Consider the following 14,968-nt stretch of genomic DNA (forward strand, 5'->3'; position numbering starts at 1 on the left):
GTTGTCATTTACTGGTGTAGAGAAAACTGCAGAGGAACAGGTTTGGAAGGGAATAGGAGGATAGAAAGTAAAAATTTCTTTTCAAGTAGAAGTTTGAAATAATAATAGCTGACTTTTTGAAGTCTTAACTATTTGCCTGGCTCCTAGTGCTTTGAGGTCTTAACTAATTTAAACTTAGGGCAACTTGTTAGGTAAGTAACACTCCCATTTTACAGATGAAAACTCAAGCACAGAGGGGGTAAATAAGTGGCCCAAGATCACATAAATAGTCGTGTTGCTGGAATACAAACCTAAGCCTGGATCTAGCTCCAGAGACCAGGCTATCTGATAGCTTTGATAGTCTAGCAAATATCCAAATGGAGATGTTGAGTAGGCAGTTAGATACTATATGAGTCAGGAGTTGAGGAGAGAAGTCTGGTTTAACAGTACGAAACTCAGACATAGTGACAGATATAGCTGGAAAGGTAAGTTAGAGCCATCCACTATAAAGGGAGACATGGTTACAAGAAGATAAAATGATGAGCTCAAGCCCCCAAGACAACCTTTCCTCTCAGGTATGGTTACCCCATCAGTCCTGCTTCTTAGAGCCAAGGAAGGTACAAACCAAGCCACTTATGGATGCCCCAAAATGCTACCCTCCATGCTCTTGCCTGGAATGTCCTTCTTTCTCTTTCTTATCCACATCCAGGACACCTAGTGCCCTGCATAATTCCTGGCAGATAGTAGATACTAAAAAATATTGGTTAATGAAGGCCTCTTCTCTGCCCACTCTCAACCTTTATCATGGCACTTTTCAGGAGGCATTCTAACTATCCACTTATCCATCTTTCTCCCTCATTAGTTGGTGACTCTCTCAAAGCCAGGGACCCTGCTGAATTTGTTTCTCTTGTTTATAAACCTATCTTAGCTCCAGAATACTGCCCCCCCCCCGCCATAATCTCTGCATTGAGTACCTATTTTCTGCCTTATCTGTGCCAGGCTTTAGAGATGCCAGCACCATCATCAGCAGAAGCAGCAAGATGAATAATATCGTTGGGAACAAGGAAACAAAACCAAACCAGGAAAGTTGTAGGGAGGAAGACTAGCTTACATTTGATGCCCTTTCTGGAGAAGGAAAGTTGATGGTGGGGAAGAGATTCTCTACTGGCCACAAAGACTATTCACCACCACCTTATGTTTGAGAAGCTCAGATGCTTCCTGTCCAGGCTGAGAGAAGGGGAGGGGAGGAGTGGTGTGTTAATAGAGTGGGAACGAGGAACTGACCGAAAGCTATTGTATACAAGCAAATAAGACATAGTTGTGTCTTCAGGGAGCTTACAGTTTGGGGAGGGTGAGCAGGACAGGAAATATAAACATACCGTTGATGTACAGTGTGATAAGTTCTGTAGTTGGGGATACATGTGTCTTCAAATTTGTTCTGTTCTGAAGGGCAGAAGCTACCAATAGAGTTCAGTGAAGTATGAAAAGTCACTTTCAGACCATCAGAGCAATCTCACGGTGTAGTAGGGGTCTCAGGAAAGGAAAGAGTTTGCTATCTGTAGAGATGTAAGGGCTAGGTTGAATGATCCCATGAGTGTGTCATAGAGGAGGCCCTAGACCCAAATGTGAGGGTCAACCAAATGGCCTTTGAGTACATTCTAGCATCAGCAGTCCCTTTTCTTTCTCTCAGCCTGAGGATGTCATTTATAAAACAAAGAGGGTTGGAGGATCAAATAAAGCTCGTTCTATTCAGCCATCTTATATCTGTCAAACACAAGTGAATGAAAAATAATTCTACTTGGAAACATTGAAGGGAGATCCTATAATTGCCCCCCCAAAGTAAAAGGCATCTGAAATGACAAAACAGGGGTATGATTACCCTTGGCCTCACAGTCCTCTCACGTGAAGCTGAATATAGATTTCAGCTAGGAGACTGGGTCACTTTGCTTCTCAGATTAAAGCCCTGACTTTCTTCTTGATAAGTAGCAGATCTCCATGATGCTAATTAAGAGACAACAAGTTATCTACCTTGGTTCTGAAATTAGAAAATGATTGAGGGATAAAGTGAGATGAATTTTCTTTGGAGTTGGAAAAGATTTAGGGAAAGGCATACTAACAAAGATACATTATTAAAGCGCAATATTTACAAATCCCAAAGAAGCTTTTAGGGATTTAGGGATTTAATCTTTGACTTTTAAAATCAGCTTTCCATCATCAGTCAAAATACCAATGAGCATTAAAAAGCTGCAGGGAGCAGTGAGACAGGCACTTACCTACTGCTAGTGCAAGTACAAATTGATAGTTTGTCTAGGAAGCAGTTTGGCAAAGTATGTGAAAACTCTTAGCACGTCACTTCTCATCACCTCTGCTGATATTGCCCTGATCTGAGGCCCATCATCTATTGCTAGGAGTTTGCAGTAGCCTTCTAACTGGTCTCTGCTTCTCTACACTGCCCACATTATACTCTGCTTTCAACACAGTGATCAGAGTGACCCTTTTCAAACGAAAGTCAGATCATATTATTCTTCTGCTCAAACCCCTGTGATGTCTTCTCATTTCACTCAGAATGAAAGTGAAGTCCTTTCAATAGGACTATGAGGCCCTGTGTGAACTGTCCAGCCCTTTACCTCTCTGACTTCCTCTACTGCTACTGTCCCCCTCATTTGTTCCACTTCAGCCGTACTGGCCTCTTTGCTGTTCCTCGGACACATCCCATAGGCTTTCCACTTAGGGGCTGTGTACATTTTCCTTCATCTGAAATGCTCTTTCTTTAGCCATCTGCTCGGTTAACTTTATTTCCTTCAAGTCTTTGTGAAAATCTTACCTTCTCAATGTGTCTTATATTGGTTACCCTATTCAATATGGCAGTGCCTCCGTCCAACACTCTGGCACTTCTTACACTCTCTACCCTGCCATTTTTCTCTTTTCCATAGCACTTTAGACTGTGTTTATTCATATTTACTATTTATCCACTGCCTTCTCCTACCTTTTTAAAATATAAGTTCCACAAGTACAGGCATCACAGTGTCTGGCACAGAGTAAATACTCAAATATTTGTTGAATGGATGAGCTTTAAAAATAGCACTATCTTTTGACCTAGAAATCTCACTTCTAGAATCGTTCCTAAAATAGAGATTTAGCCAAAGATTTATTTAGGTTGTTCTCATAGCTGCATTTACTATAATGAAAATTTGCAAACAACCTAAACATCTAAAAACAGAGTCATGGTTAAATGATTTGATATCTACATAATGGAATATCATAAAGATGTTTAAAATAATGTTTTTGAATAATATGTAGTTAATATGGAAAAATACTTACAATGTTAAAGTGAAAAAGTAGAATATAAAACTACATATACCCCTACCTCACACCATTTACAAAAATGGATTGGTAATCTAAATATAAGAGCCAAAACCATACAACTTGTAGAAGAAACCATAACGTTAAATCTTCATGACCTTGGATTTGGCAATGGATTCTTAGATATGACACCAAAAGCATGAGCAACAAAGCAAAAAAATAGGTAAATTGGACTTCATCAAAATTAAAAATTTTTGTGCATCAAAGGCATTGTCAAAAGGAAAAGACAACCCATGGAATATGGGAGAAAATATTTGCAAATCATATACCTGATTAGGGTTTAATATTCAGATTATATAAAAGATTCCTTAAACTCAACAACAGAACCAAGTGACCCAATTTTTTAAATGGGCAACTATTTTGAATAGACATTTCTCCAAAGAGGTATATGATGACCAATAAGCACATGAAAAGATGCTCAACATCATTAATCATTAGGGAAATGCAAATTGAAATCACAGCAAGATACCACTTCATTCCTACTAGGATGGCTATAATTAAAAAAAAAAAAAAAAGGTAACAACTGTTGCTGAGGATATGGGAAAATTGAAACCCTAATACATTGCTGATATGAATGTAAAATGGTATAGCCACAATGCAAAACAGTTGGGTGGTTCCTCAGAAACCACCAAAGGATAAATGGTAAATAGATGTGGCATATACATACAGCGGATAATCATTCAGCCTTAAAAAGGAATGTAGTTTCAGTACATGCTTAAACATGGGCATATCTCAAAAACATTATGCTAAAGTGAAAGAAGCTAGACACAAAAGGGTAGTATATGATTCGATTTATATGAAATATCTAGAATAGGTAAATTCATAGAAACAAAGTAGATTAGAGGTTAACAGGAGCTATGGTTAGAGGGAATGGGATATTATTGCTTAATGGGTATAGAGTTTAGAGTGATTAAAAAGTTTTAGTAACAGATAGTGGGGATGTTTGTACAACATTGTGAACATGATTAATGACACTGAATTATACACTTAAGTGGTTAAAGTCACAAATTTTGTTATATGTATTTTGTCCCAATAAAAATTTCCAAAAAAGGGGCTCCCTGCAGGCTCAGTTGGTAGAGCATGTGACTCTTGGTCTTGGGGTCATGAGTTCAAGCCCCACATTGGAGAGTAGATTGTACTTAAAAAAAAAATCCTTTAAAAATTAAACAGCAACACCAACAATATATAACATGCAGTGGCAGGCTAGATCTAGCTTGTGTGCACCCTCTAGAGCCAGTTGTGAGCGCCTTTTCCCAACTACTCCTTCAGTGACATTGGTAGCTTGAAATTAGCCATGGTGGGAGTATTTCTACCATGGAACTTGGCAAATGCTAGAAATAGAACTCCACTTCAATCCCCTCAAGCCAGTTGTTAAATATTTACCAGAACACCACTGAATATATGTGAATATATAAAAATGTATAGAAAACTCTCCAGGATAGCTGTTACCACCTTGGGGGAGTAGAGTAGTGTTGCAGCAGGAATGTGAGAGTAAACTTAGACTTTTTACCACATACACTTTGATGGTGTTTCCATTTTTTTTTTCTTTTTTACAATGAGTATGTAGACATACAATTCTTACACTGTTTTTTTAATGTTTACTTTTATTTTTGAGAGAGAGAGAGACAGAAAACACAAACTGGGGGAGACGCAGAGAGAGAGACACGCAGAATCTGAAGCAGGCTCCAGGCTCTGAGCTGTCAGCACAGAGCCAGACGCAGAGCTCGAACCCATGAACTGTGAGATCATGATCTGAGCCCAAGTCGGATGTTTAACCAAATGAGCCACCAGGAGCCCCATTTCTTGTGCTATTTTTTAAAAAAAGAAAAATCTGCATGTATTAGGATTGTGGTATTGGTGCCTTTTCTCAAGAGGCTAAAAGGTGGTCACATATACTGTCTGAAAAAAAAGGCCCATAAAGAGGCTGAAGGCCAACCCTGGGACTTGGATTCTGTTTCCTTTTCTTGTCCAATTAATTGGGGCTTTTTTGTCTCTTCACAGGTTACCCTACAGCCTACCCCGCAGCAGCCCCTGCCTACAATCCCAGTCTGTACCCCACCAATAGCCCCAGTTATGCTCCAGGTAAGGAGAAAGTGAAGACAGCAGTGGTGCCTGGGGTGGGAGGTGGGACTCTGTTTGGAAAAACAAACCCACCTGCTGGCCTTTTCCTGTCCTTAATTGCTCTGGACTCCGCCCATCCAGGCCTGATTCTCCTGGGAGTCCCCTCTGGGAACTGGGGGCAGTTGAGTCTAAGGGTTGGGGTGGGAATAGAATCTCCTCCGTTCTCCTTGGGATTTAAGGTTGGCCCATCTTTTCTCTGCTGGAATATCTGAAACATGCATCCTCTTCACAGAACCTTTTCTGCTCTCCCAAACAACGTCCAAATCAGTTCTTTGCTCGGTTTTCCCTAAGGCTGCCATTGAGACACACACAGATGCAAACACACACACACCAGACTTCCTGGGTGTGGATTTGGAAGAGAGTGAGAGACTTGCCACCAGAGGATAAAGAACTGCTTTTCAGGCTGAGGCAAGGAACCTGTTTTTCACAAATCACAAAGGCCTGGCATTCCTTTATCTTATCCATTCCTGGATAGAGATTGATACAGATTTGAAATGTTAAAAAAATAAAAAATTGTTCTCATTTGGGCTAGGAGCAGTGCAGAGGTCTTACCACCAATACTAACCCTCATACTTAGTGGGTGCTTTAACACTCAAGGGGCCGGAGAAAGAATCTGGATGCTGCATGTAGAAAGTCCTGGGTTTGAATCCTGATTACTCAACTCACTAGTTGTGAGGCCTTGGACAAAATAGTTCTCTCAGAGAAATGTGCTACTTACTTACCTCAGGGGTGTAGATGGTTTTAAGTAAGTTCCTCTTCATTTACTCAACAAGTATTTATTTGTTGAATGTCCTCCACACTAGAATAGAGAAAAAGAGCCATCTTTGCCTAAAATAACTTCTAGTTCATTTGGGAGTTGGCATATAAACAAATTCATAGCTGTGCGGTGTGATGAAAGGGTACAGGACGCTTCACAGGGGGTCTCTCAGTAGAGACCTGAGGGAGAAGCAGGAGACATTCTTTTAAGCACATAAGGAAAGAATTGGACGTTCTAAACAGAGTAGAGCCTGGGCAAAGGAATGGTGATGTGGGAATGGTTGAAGCACACTGTAGGGGTGGGGATAATAGATGAATCTGAACTACAGATGTCCAAGGGCCAGATTTGGAAAGGCCTTAAATGCCATAATCATATCCCCCCCCCCCGCCATGTTCTTGTTTAGTAATGATTATTCTAGAGTTAAAAAGCTTGAAAAGACCTTAGAGATCCTCCAGTTCAGCTCCTTCTCTTGACAAGAGAGATCCAGAGATAAACAGTGTTTTGTCCAAATTACTCAATGATGCAGCAATAGCATATGAACTAGAACCCTTGGCAGATCTTCGAGTTCTTGGTCTCATGCTTTTCTGTGTCAATCCAGCACTCATCCTACCATTGTTCCCTTTCTTCTGGAATATTTAAATAAGAGAAGAACATGGTCTGTGTCAGAAGACCTAGATGTGAGTTCTGACTGTCACTTCCTAAATTAACAACCTTAGAGTCACTCGACCTCTCTGAACCTCAGTTGCCCCATTCTAAAGTAGGGATCATTTTGTAATCATACACACTCACGCACATACCGTGAGCTCCCTCTTTTTTGAGAGACAAAGTACTATTTTATGCAAATAAGTGATGTTAACCCTTAAAGTCTTTACATAGGTATGTCATTCCACAGACATTTATTTTGGCCCTGCTATGCCCAAAGCACTCTGGAAGACACTGCATGTGATTCAGATTTGAGAAAGCTGAAGTCATTGACCTCAAAGAGCTTGTGAGGGTAGGAGTAATCCACAAGCTAAAACGTCTCTATCTCAGCATTAATAGTTTATTCTATATTCACTTTTAATCAACAAGATACATATTTCCAAAAAAATGTGTAATAGGCAGAAACAATGAAAGCTACAGAAATTTACCCTGATAAAAGATTTAATCAAATTTGATAAGATCTGTCTTAAAAACTACGGTGGTTTTGATTATCAAGTATCTCACAATATAGAAATGATTTAAATTTAAATGCTGTGAGATCTGTGAATTGGCTTGGTAAACTATCTGGTCTAAAACAAAATGAGGTGAGTAATTTCACAAGGTCAGCTAAGGTCAGGATGAAGAAAATGTGTGTGTGTAGTCAGGAGGCCACCAGTGACCTACGGAAGCAGAGTCAATGAAATGGGGAGCCCGGGAGTGAAGAAGCAGTTAGCAGGCAGAGCCTGCTCTTACAAGAGACTTGACTACAAGGGAAAGGAGAACAAGGGAAGGTGGGGTTAAAGGAGGCATTTTTTTAGATGTGAGCATGATTAAGCATGTGAGCATGTAAGCGCTGATGGGAAGGAGCAAATGAGGAGGATAAGTCAGAGAGGCTGCCAGATAGAGCCAGGCCTTCAAGGAAGCTTTGCTGAGGTGGGAGATCTAGAGCTCTGTTCTCTTCTTTGTTTGGGGGAGCAGGTGGACGGGGCTGCCTCACACAGGAGGGCAGCTCTTCCTCTCCGACTACAGGAAAGGTCACAGATGCATGTGCTTAGAGTAAATTGTCCAGTGGAAAGTGGAGAGTTCTTGTTTAATGACTTTGATTTGCTGTTGGAGAGGTGAACAAGGATAGAGGGAGGGTTCTTAAGGAGAGAGGTCAATGTGTGAAAGCCTTACTGGAAGGGGAAGGATAAGTGTCACCAGCAGGTGACACAGTCGTGTAACAGGAGGCTCCACTGAGGGTGGAGGCCATGAATTCTTCAAGGCTCTAATTCCAGCACTGGGGCATTTTCTCATAATGTACAGAATTTATGGTGCTGGTTTGTGGAACTGTTTGAGGATTAGTTTAGCAAGAAAGTGGAAGGACAGGGAATAAAAATAAATAGATAATATTTGTTGAATGGTTCCTATGTACCAGGGACTATTTTAAGCTCTTTATGGATATTGACTTGTTTTCTATCACAACAAACCTTTGAAGTCATTACTATTGTTATTCCCATTTTCCAAGTGGGAAAACTAAAATTTAGAGGAGTTAGGAACTAGCCCAAAGATCCAAACTCAGGCATCCTGCCACCACACCTGCATGTGGTCTGTGGCCGGCCAGAGAGAAATTGAGAAGTTAGACTAGAGCAACCAGACTAGAGAGAACAGACAGAAGGAGCCTGGGACTGTGGGGAAAAAAAGAGGAGAGATTGGAAAGCTTCCAGCGTGTATAAAGTACTGATTAGGTCTTAATTTTAAAACAAACAAATATCATCCCACTTCTAACTTGATTTTCCCCAATTTTATGTTTTCAAAATTTCACCATATGTCTAAGCTATGACTGAAGCAACCTGACCATTTCCTTAGAAACCCATACAATCCACTGTAGAGCGTGGTATTCCCACATTGTGTCAGAAGGCCCCTAACTAGAAGCTGGAAGGACTGATTTTGATGTGACCTTGAGCAGATCCCTTTCCTTTGGAGTTAGACACACCCCACTGGTCTGTTCCATATTTTCAGAGGCCAGCCTCTGCATTCACCAGGTCTCCTGACTGCAGTAGGGGAGCTCCTGCTGAGGAAGGGCCGGCTCAAGGGCAGTGTAGGTTACTCTCAGCTTCCTGCTAGAAGCAGCCATTTGTGATGCTGAGAGATGCCTGTGGGGTAGAAGCCTGCAAAGAGCCAGGCTCTCAGGTTTAAATTTCTCTCAGCTTCTTCAAGGAGACCAAGAAGTTGCTTCAGAGAGAGCTATTTTTAGCAGCTCTGAGTACTCTAAGATGTCATCTGTTCACGATGCACGGAAACATTTCACTCTTTCATTGGTTCTGAAAGCAGTGTGGGTACTTGGAGCTTTTTTCTAAGCTCTTAATGACTTCGGGGATCTTATTTAAGGACCATTTGGCTCTGCAGGAAGCAGGAGCCAACTGAGACTCGTTCTCAGAATCTGAAAACCAAAGGATGTATCACATTATTGGTAATCTGACCTGAAAATGAAAGAAAAGGATAAACAGAATAACTAATGTAGATAGAAATGAAATACCTCCTCACAAGAGATGTGTTTATAAACCATTTTCACCTACTGTCTCACTTGATTTCATAGCGACTTTATGAAGTACAAATACAAATTGTTCCTGTTTTGTATGTGACAAACCTGGAGAAGGGCAAGGGAAAGGAATTTGTGCTTCCTGAATACCTGCCATATTCCAGGCAGTGTGTGAGTCGTGACACAGATGTTAATTTTTACTTTAGTCTTGTGTGAGTTGAATCTTCCTGCCTCCAGTTTTGCTCAGAGGTTAAATAACTTGTCCCAAGTTGCACAGCTAAAAAGCAGTGGAGCCAGAATTCAAACCCAGTCTGTCTGACCCTACAGCCCCTCCTGTAGCACCTCACTTCCCCAGAAGTTTCAAGTGATGAAGTACCTCTGCATTGGTCCTAGCCCTCTGGGGCTTTACAGAGAGCTCTTCAGAGGCCAAAGGTGATGATTTTGAACCCTGAACCTTTACTTCCTCTCACACACAAAGCCTCTGTCATGTGTGAAGTCCCTCTGCAGTTCAAGAGCACTAACTTGGGTCAGATGCCTGGAAGATGCAGTGGCGTCAAGGAAGAGTGCTTCTCTTCAATGAATGGGCTTTCCTGGATGGCAAGTCTGTCATTCCCTCCAGGGTAGAGACACTTCAGGCCCTGTGCATTCACTGTTTCTTATGTAGCCTGGGGGAAACTGCTATCTTGAGACAGTCTGTTTTTGTAACTGCAATGTATACTACTTTGCACAAGTTCTTAGTGGTAATTTCAACTAACATTTCTATCCAACAGAGTTTCAGTTCCTGCATTCAGCTTATGGTAGGAGAGCTATTTTTCCTCATCTGTATTATGGCCTATGAATGTGTTATCTCGTAACAACAGTAGATTCCCTCTCCTTCCCTCCCCAAATCCCATCCCTTAGGCTTGGGCTCCCCCAGGTGGCTCAGCAGCAGTTCCTAAAGCATGCAGGAACATGTCTGATGGTGCAAAATCATGGGTTGGAGACACACATGAACCGTCCCCTAGGGCAGCAATGAAGGATCATGGCACTAAAAGGCGTCTTTCCCCTTCCTCACCTCCGGGGTCCCATCTGACCTAGGTCAGAAACTTTCACCCTAACCTGGCTGCTGAATTCAAACAATCAAGTGAACAAAATTCTTCAGCCTGTATGGCTCCTCTCTGTTGGCTTTGTGGCAGCTCCTGTGGAGGAGTACCTGGATCATGCCTATAAGAACCCCAAAACAATCTGCCCCAGGATCAGATTTTCCATCTCCATTGGCAGTCTGACATGTTTGAAAGACCTGGTTGACTTTAGATACAATCTGTTCCCTTAGCCCAAATCTTGAGCTCTAGCTCATTTTCAGGGCATTTTCCTGGATGGTGAGAGGTGAGGGCCAAGTGTGCTAACTAAGTGGGCAGTGTGGACTCCAGGCCCAAAGCACCACGGGAACTTCTGGGCACCTGTGAGGGTCCCAGCAGTGTAACTGGACTAGGTCCTTTTTGTCACAGACAGTAAGGGACCATGAGAGGGACTTGCCACTTTCACTACTCTCACCTGGGCTGCTCAGGACAATGTTTTCATTAAAATCTCTGCACACTTTCTCAGCTTTTAACCTTGAATTATTTGGATGTTGAATATTGAATTTGTGTATGGCGCATCTTTCAGGAGATGAGCTGTGAAATTTCTCCTTGCCACTGCTGTGGGCTGGGTGATCTTGGGCAATTTGCTAATGTCTCCAAGCCATAGATAGTGTTTTGTTACAGATGTTCTCTCAGCTCCCTCTAATGTTAGCAGTCTATCCTCTTATAATTTTATTATTTTTGCCAGTCACAGACCTGTTTCTCTTATCATTTATGGAGAGTCCATTTTTTGTTTGCCTCAGGATCAATGAACTTGGACAGAAGATTCCATAAAAAGTGAGAGAAGTTCTCATGCTTTCTCACCCCTCTAGTTATAGCATCTGAAATAGAAATACTAAAAAGTATGTGCAGAGCTCTTCTCTTCACAGAATGCTTTGTGCCAGACCCTGCACTGGCTCTTTAGAGATAAAGACTAGTGACACAAGGTCCCTATTCTAAAGGAACTCAATTTAGTGGGGGAGACAGACAAGCCAGCAAGTACAGGGGTTTCTAAGAATCACAGAAACTGGGATAGCGAACCATGTGGGATATATGAAGGGGCTGTGGTCAAAGGGTGGGGAAAAGAAAAGACTTCATAGTAGAGGCAAGCTCATGATTGATGGCTGAATAAATCTTTACCAGGTGGCATTTGGGGAAAGACAGGCCAAGAAGAGTGAACCATGAGCAAAAATACAGAGATGTGCTGTGACACTCCTTGGCATATTCTGGGAATGATAAAGTTTGTGTGGCTATAGTGTAGGGTTGGAAAGTGAGAACAGTGAGAGACTAGAGAGATCACAGGGCTAGATCATGAGGGGCCTTGAATGCCACACAAGAAGTTCAGTCTTAGCCTGTAGGCAGTGGAGAACCGTGGAGTGTTCTTAAGATTTTGTGATTAGGTTTAGGTCTTAGAAATGTCTCTTGATTGCAGTTTGTAGATTGAAGTTGGCAGGTGTAAAAACAGAACAATGAGGAAGCAGTTGCAGTAGTGAAGAGCTGATGAGAACTTAAATTAGAGCTGTCTATAACTGTGGGGATGGAAGACGAGCAGATACCAGAATTAGAAACTGTTAAGACTGGATGACACTTCACTTTGATCCTCACGTCAACAATATGAAGCAATCAGAGAGAAGTTATTACTGCTGTGTTATGAGACAACAAAATAAAGATTAAGTGACTTGCCCAAGGTCCCCCAGCTAGTAAGTGGCACAGCCCAGGTTAGAACTCAGATTTCCTGACCTACTGCATTATTCAGGATGATGGTCCCTTGCTGCCTCTCTTCCTTGTAAGTGTGCTTAACAGATTGTTCAAAGTGTCAGAGGGCGTGAGGGCCCCGTATCCAGGGAAGTGAACAACCCAGCACCTGGATGTGGGCAGCATGCTGTGACTGGGCCATGGCCCTTCACTGCCAAGGGTGTGTTCTCTCTCTCTCTCTCTCTCTCTCTCTCTCTCTCTCTCTCTCTCTCTCTCTTTCTCTCTCCCTTTCTCTCTCTCTCTCTCTCTCTCTCTCTCTCTCCTTTTTAAATTGAAGAATACATATACAGTAGTACATAAAGTGCACTAGTCTCAAATGTACAGCTCAGTAATATTTGACATATGTATACACTTGTATTTTACTACCACCTAGTTGAAAGTGTAGAACATTTCTAGGAGTTGGTACCTTTCATGGCACCCAAGAGCAGGCATGCCTGTCAGAGCAGCCTCCTCTATTACTGTGCCTCTAAAGTTTCAGTTGGATTGTCGCTATCCCACAACTGAGCTCTCAGTTGCTACCACCAACAGAATGGGTTACTTTAGAATTGTACATGGAAGAGGAAGATCATATGGCACAATACAACAGACCAATGAGGAAGTCAAGTTGACAGCTAATATTTGTTGGTTTTTGTAGCCTTCATATTTGTCCAGTTTTAAATTATAAAGTACTCAAATATAGAGAGAAACATAGAAAATCCCAATATTTGTTTTCTCTTCTTTTTTAATGAAACCAGAAGGAAATACCCACTTCTTCAGGACATAAACAGTTTAGTTCACTTGATCAGTTAGATAAGACATAATCAAAGGCACAGTCGCACTTGCTTCTTTCCTGGTTAATCTGGAATGTTATTTTATTGTGCATAATGCTGTCTTGTTCACTCTCTGGTTGGCGTGTGGCTGTGTTGCATCCCCAGCTAGCCCATAAATACCTTGTGTGCGGTGACCATGACCCACATGTGTTCCTGTCCACTGTGGCGCTCCCCTCAGTGCTGAGTGCAGTGTAGGCTTCAGTTACTCTTTGGTTAATCTTGATTTGCTTTAATTGTCATGCAGTCCTTCAGACTGATGTCAGACTTTTGGCTTATGATGAAAATTATGGTGAAGTATGCACCACTTGGGGGAAAAAACTGGCCTGGAACAGGACATCCAAATTTTCTGTGGCTAAATTCAGGCCTTCTGCTCCCTGATGGAACCCTGTAGGGTCTTGAGGACATCTGACTTCTCAGAATTACATGTTTCACTTTTTAGGAAGTTGTTTGGAGTGACCAGGGCTTTCCAGCCACATTGAGTGGCAGATTCTAAATTTGGAGACATCTTGATAAGATTTTTCAACACTAATTGGATCCTTTATTAATCCCCACCCCCTGCTCCCACCCCGGGGAAAAGAAACTCAAGGTAATTGTTTAAAATTGACTGCCCTCCTCCTGTATTGTTTGCAGAGCCATGTCTTGGTGTCCAGCAAAGGCTTTGGACTCTGCATGGAATTCTGCTGGGTGTCCATTTCTTCTGCCAGAATTCTCCTTTTAGTGTCACTTTCCTGCCCATGATTTCCTTCTCATTTCTCAGCATCTGCTGTATATATTGCGGGCCATTAATGCAAGCGCAGAGTCAGCCTAGAACAGCTACACTTCTAGCCTTAGTTTGGCAAAACAGCAGGGTCCTTGACCTCTTCCTCTGGCCTCAGTACTCCCAAGGCCGAAGGAACCAGAGGCATTACCTGTTACCTGGATGGGCAGAGGGGTTATGGGATCTCTCTGGAGGCGGGCTGTCCTTGCCCTGGCAGAATCAGAGTGGACAGGCATACTTCTCATGCCACCGTGCTGCACCTTAGCCCCTTGTTAAAATGTTTCCAGTATATCCAACTATTGCCAGTGTAGCCCCCACATCCTGCTAATGTTCTTTAAAACCCCTCATACCCAAGATGTTATTTGAGTGGAAAAGATACTATTACAATTGTTCTTCCTACTCTAAACAGAAATTTGGGTCAAGAATGGTTTCTCCTTTAGGAGAAAGTATATCAACAGAAATCTCTAAAAAGTTAGGCATTTCCCCCCTTTGAAACCCTCTTTCCTCTCTCCTTCCCCACAGGATACCATGAAGGTAAGTTTTTTGAGTCATTCCCCACTTCCAGATCATATGAAACATCATCCTTCAAATTTCCCAGGCTAAGCTTCAGGTGAACCTGAGAAGTGTCTGCAGATTTCTTTCAGACTGGGCCTCATCTCTATTTTACACCTATCCCAAGTTTGACATAGAATTTCTTAATGGCCCAGCAGATCATCTCTAATTCATGATGAGATATCTCAGGTGGGGCACAGAAGCACCTCAATAGGAGGTATAAAGGGTGTGCAAGATGTTTATCTGTCTGGCTCCAGCTGGGTGTACAGAAGAAGAAGGAATGGGAAGAGCCCCCGTGGACAGCCTATGCCTCCTGAACCGCCACAGCTCAGTCCCTTTAAAAGAGATGGCAGTCCAGCAAGGTTCATGTCACGTGATAATTCTTTTGAGGTCTCTCTTTGAAAACAACTTATTAAATACCCCCCAGGTGAGATTTCAGACATGAAAAATGAGTACTTGGTTGATGTGGCCCAGTACACAGTCAAAGGCTCCAAGTTGTGACATATTCATAAGAAAGCGGCTAAGGAATATCCCAGAGCCTTAGGCCAGAATGTCAGTAAGAGGTGGTATTCATAG

At 42.1% G+C, this 14,968-nt stretch overlaps 1 protein-coding gene across 7 annotated transcripts in view; it reads left to right on the forward strand.

Moving 5' to 3' along the window:
- FAM168A (family with sequence similarity 168 member A) overlaps positions 1-14,968 on the forward strand; it is a 235,021-nt gene that overhangs the window by 208,359 nt on the left and 11,694 nt on the right. For 6 of the 7 annotated variants that reach the window (XM_042957980.1, XM_042957979.1, XM_042957978.1 and 3 more), the window contains 2 exons: positions 5,344-5,424; positions 10,193-10,219. In XM_042957980.1, the coding sequence (XP_042813914.1) occupies positions 5,344-5,424; positions 10,193-10,219 (108 nt within the window). The remainder of the gene's footprint in view (positions 1-5,343; positions 5,425-10,192; positions 10,220-14,968) is intronic. The other variant, XM_042957983.1, reaches the window with a different exon arrangement.

The sequence above is a fragment of the Panthera tigris genome, chromosome D1 (assembly GCF_018350195.1).
Source record: "Panthera tigris isolate Pti1 chromosome D1, P.tigris_Pti1_mat1.1, whole genome shotgun sequence".
Classification (NCBI taxonomy): domain Eukaryota; kingdom Metazoa; phylum Chordata; class Mammalia; order Carnivora; family Felidae; genus Panthera; species Panthera tigris.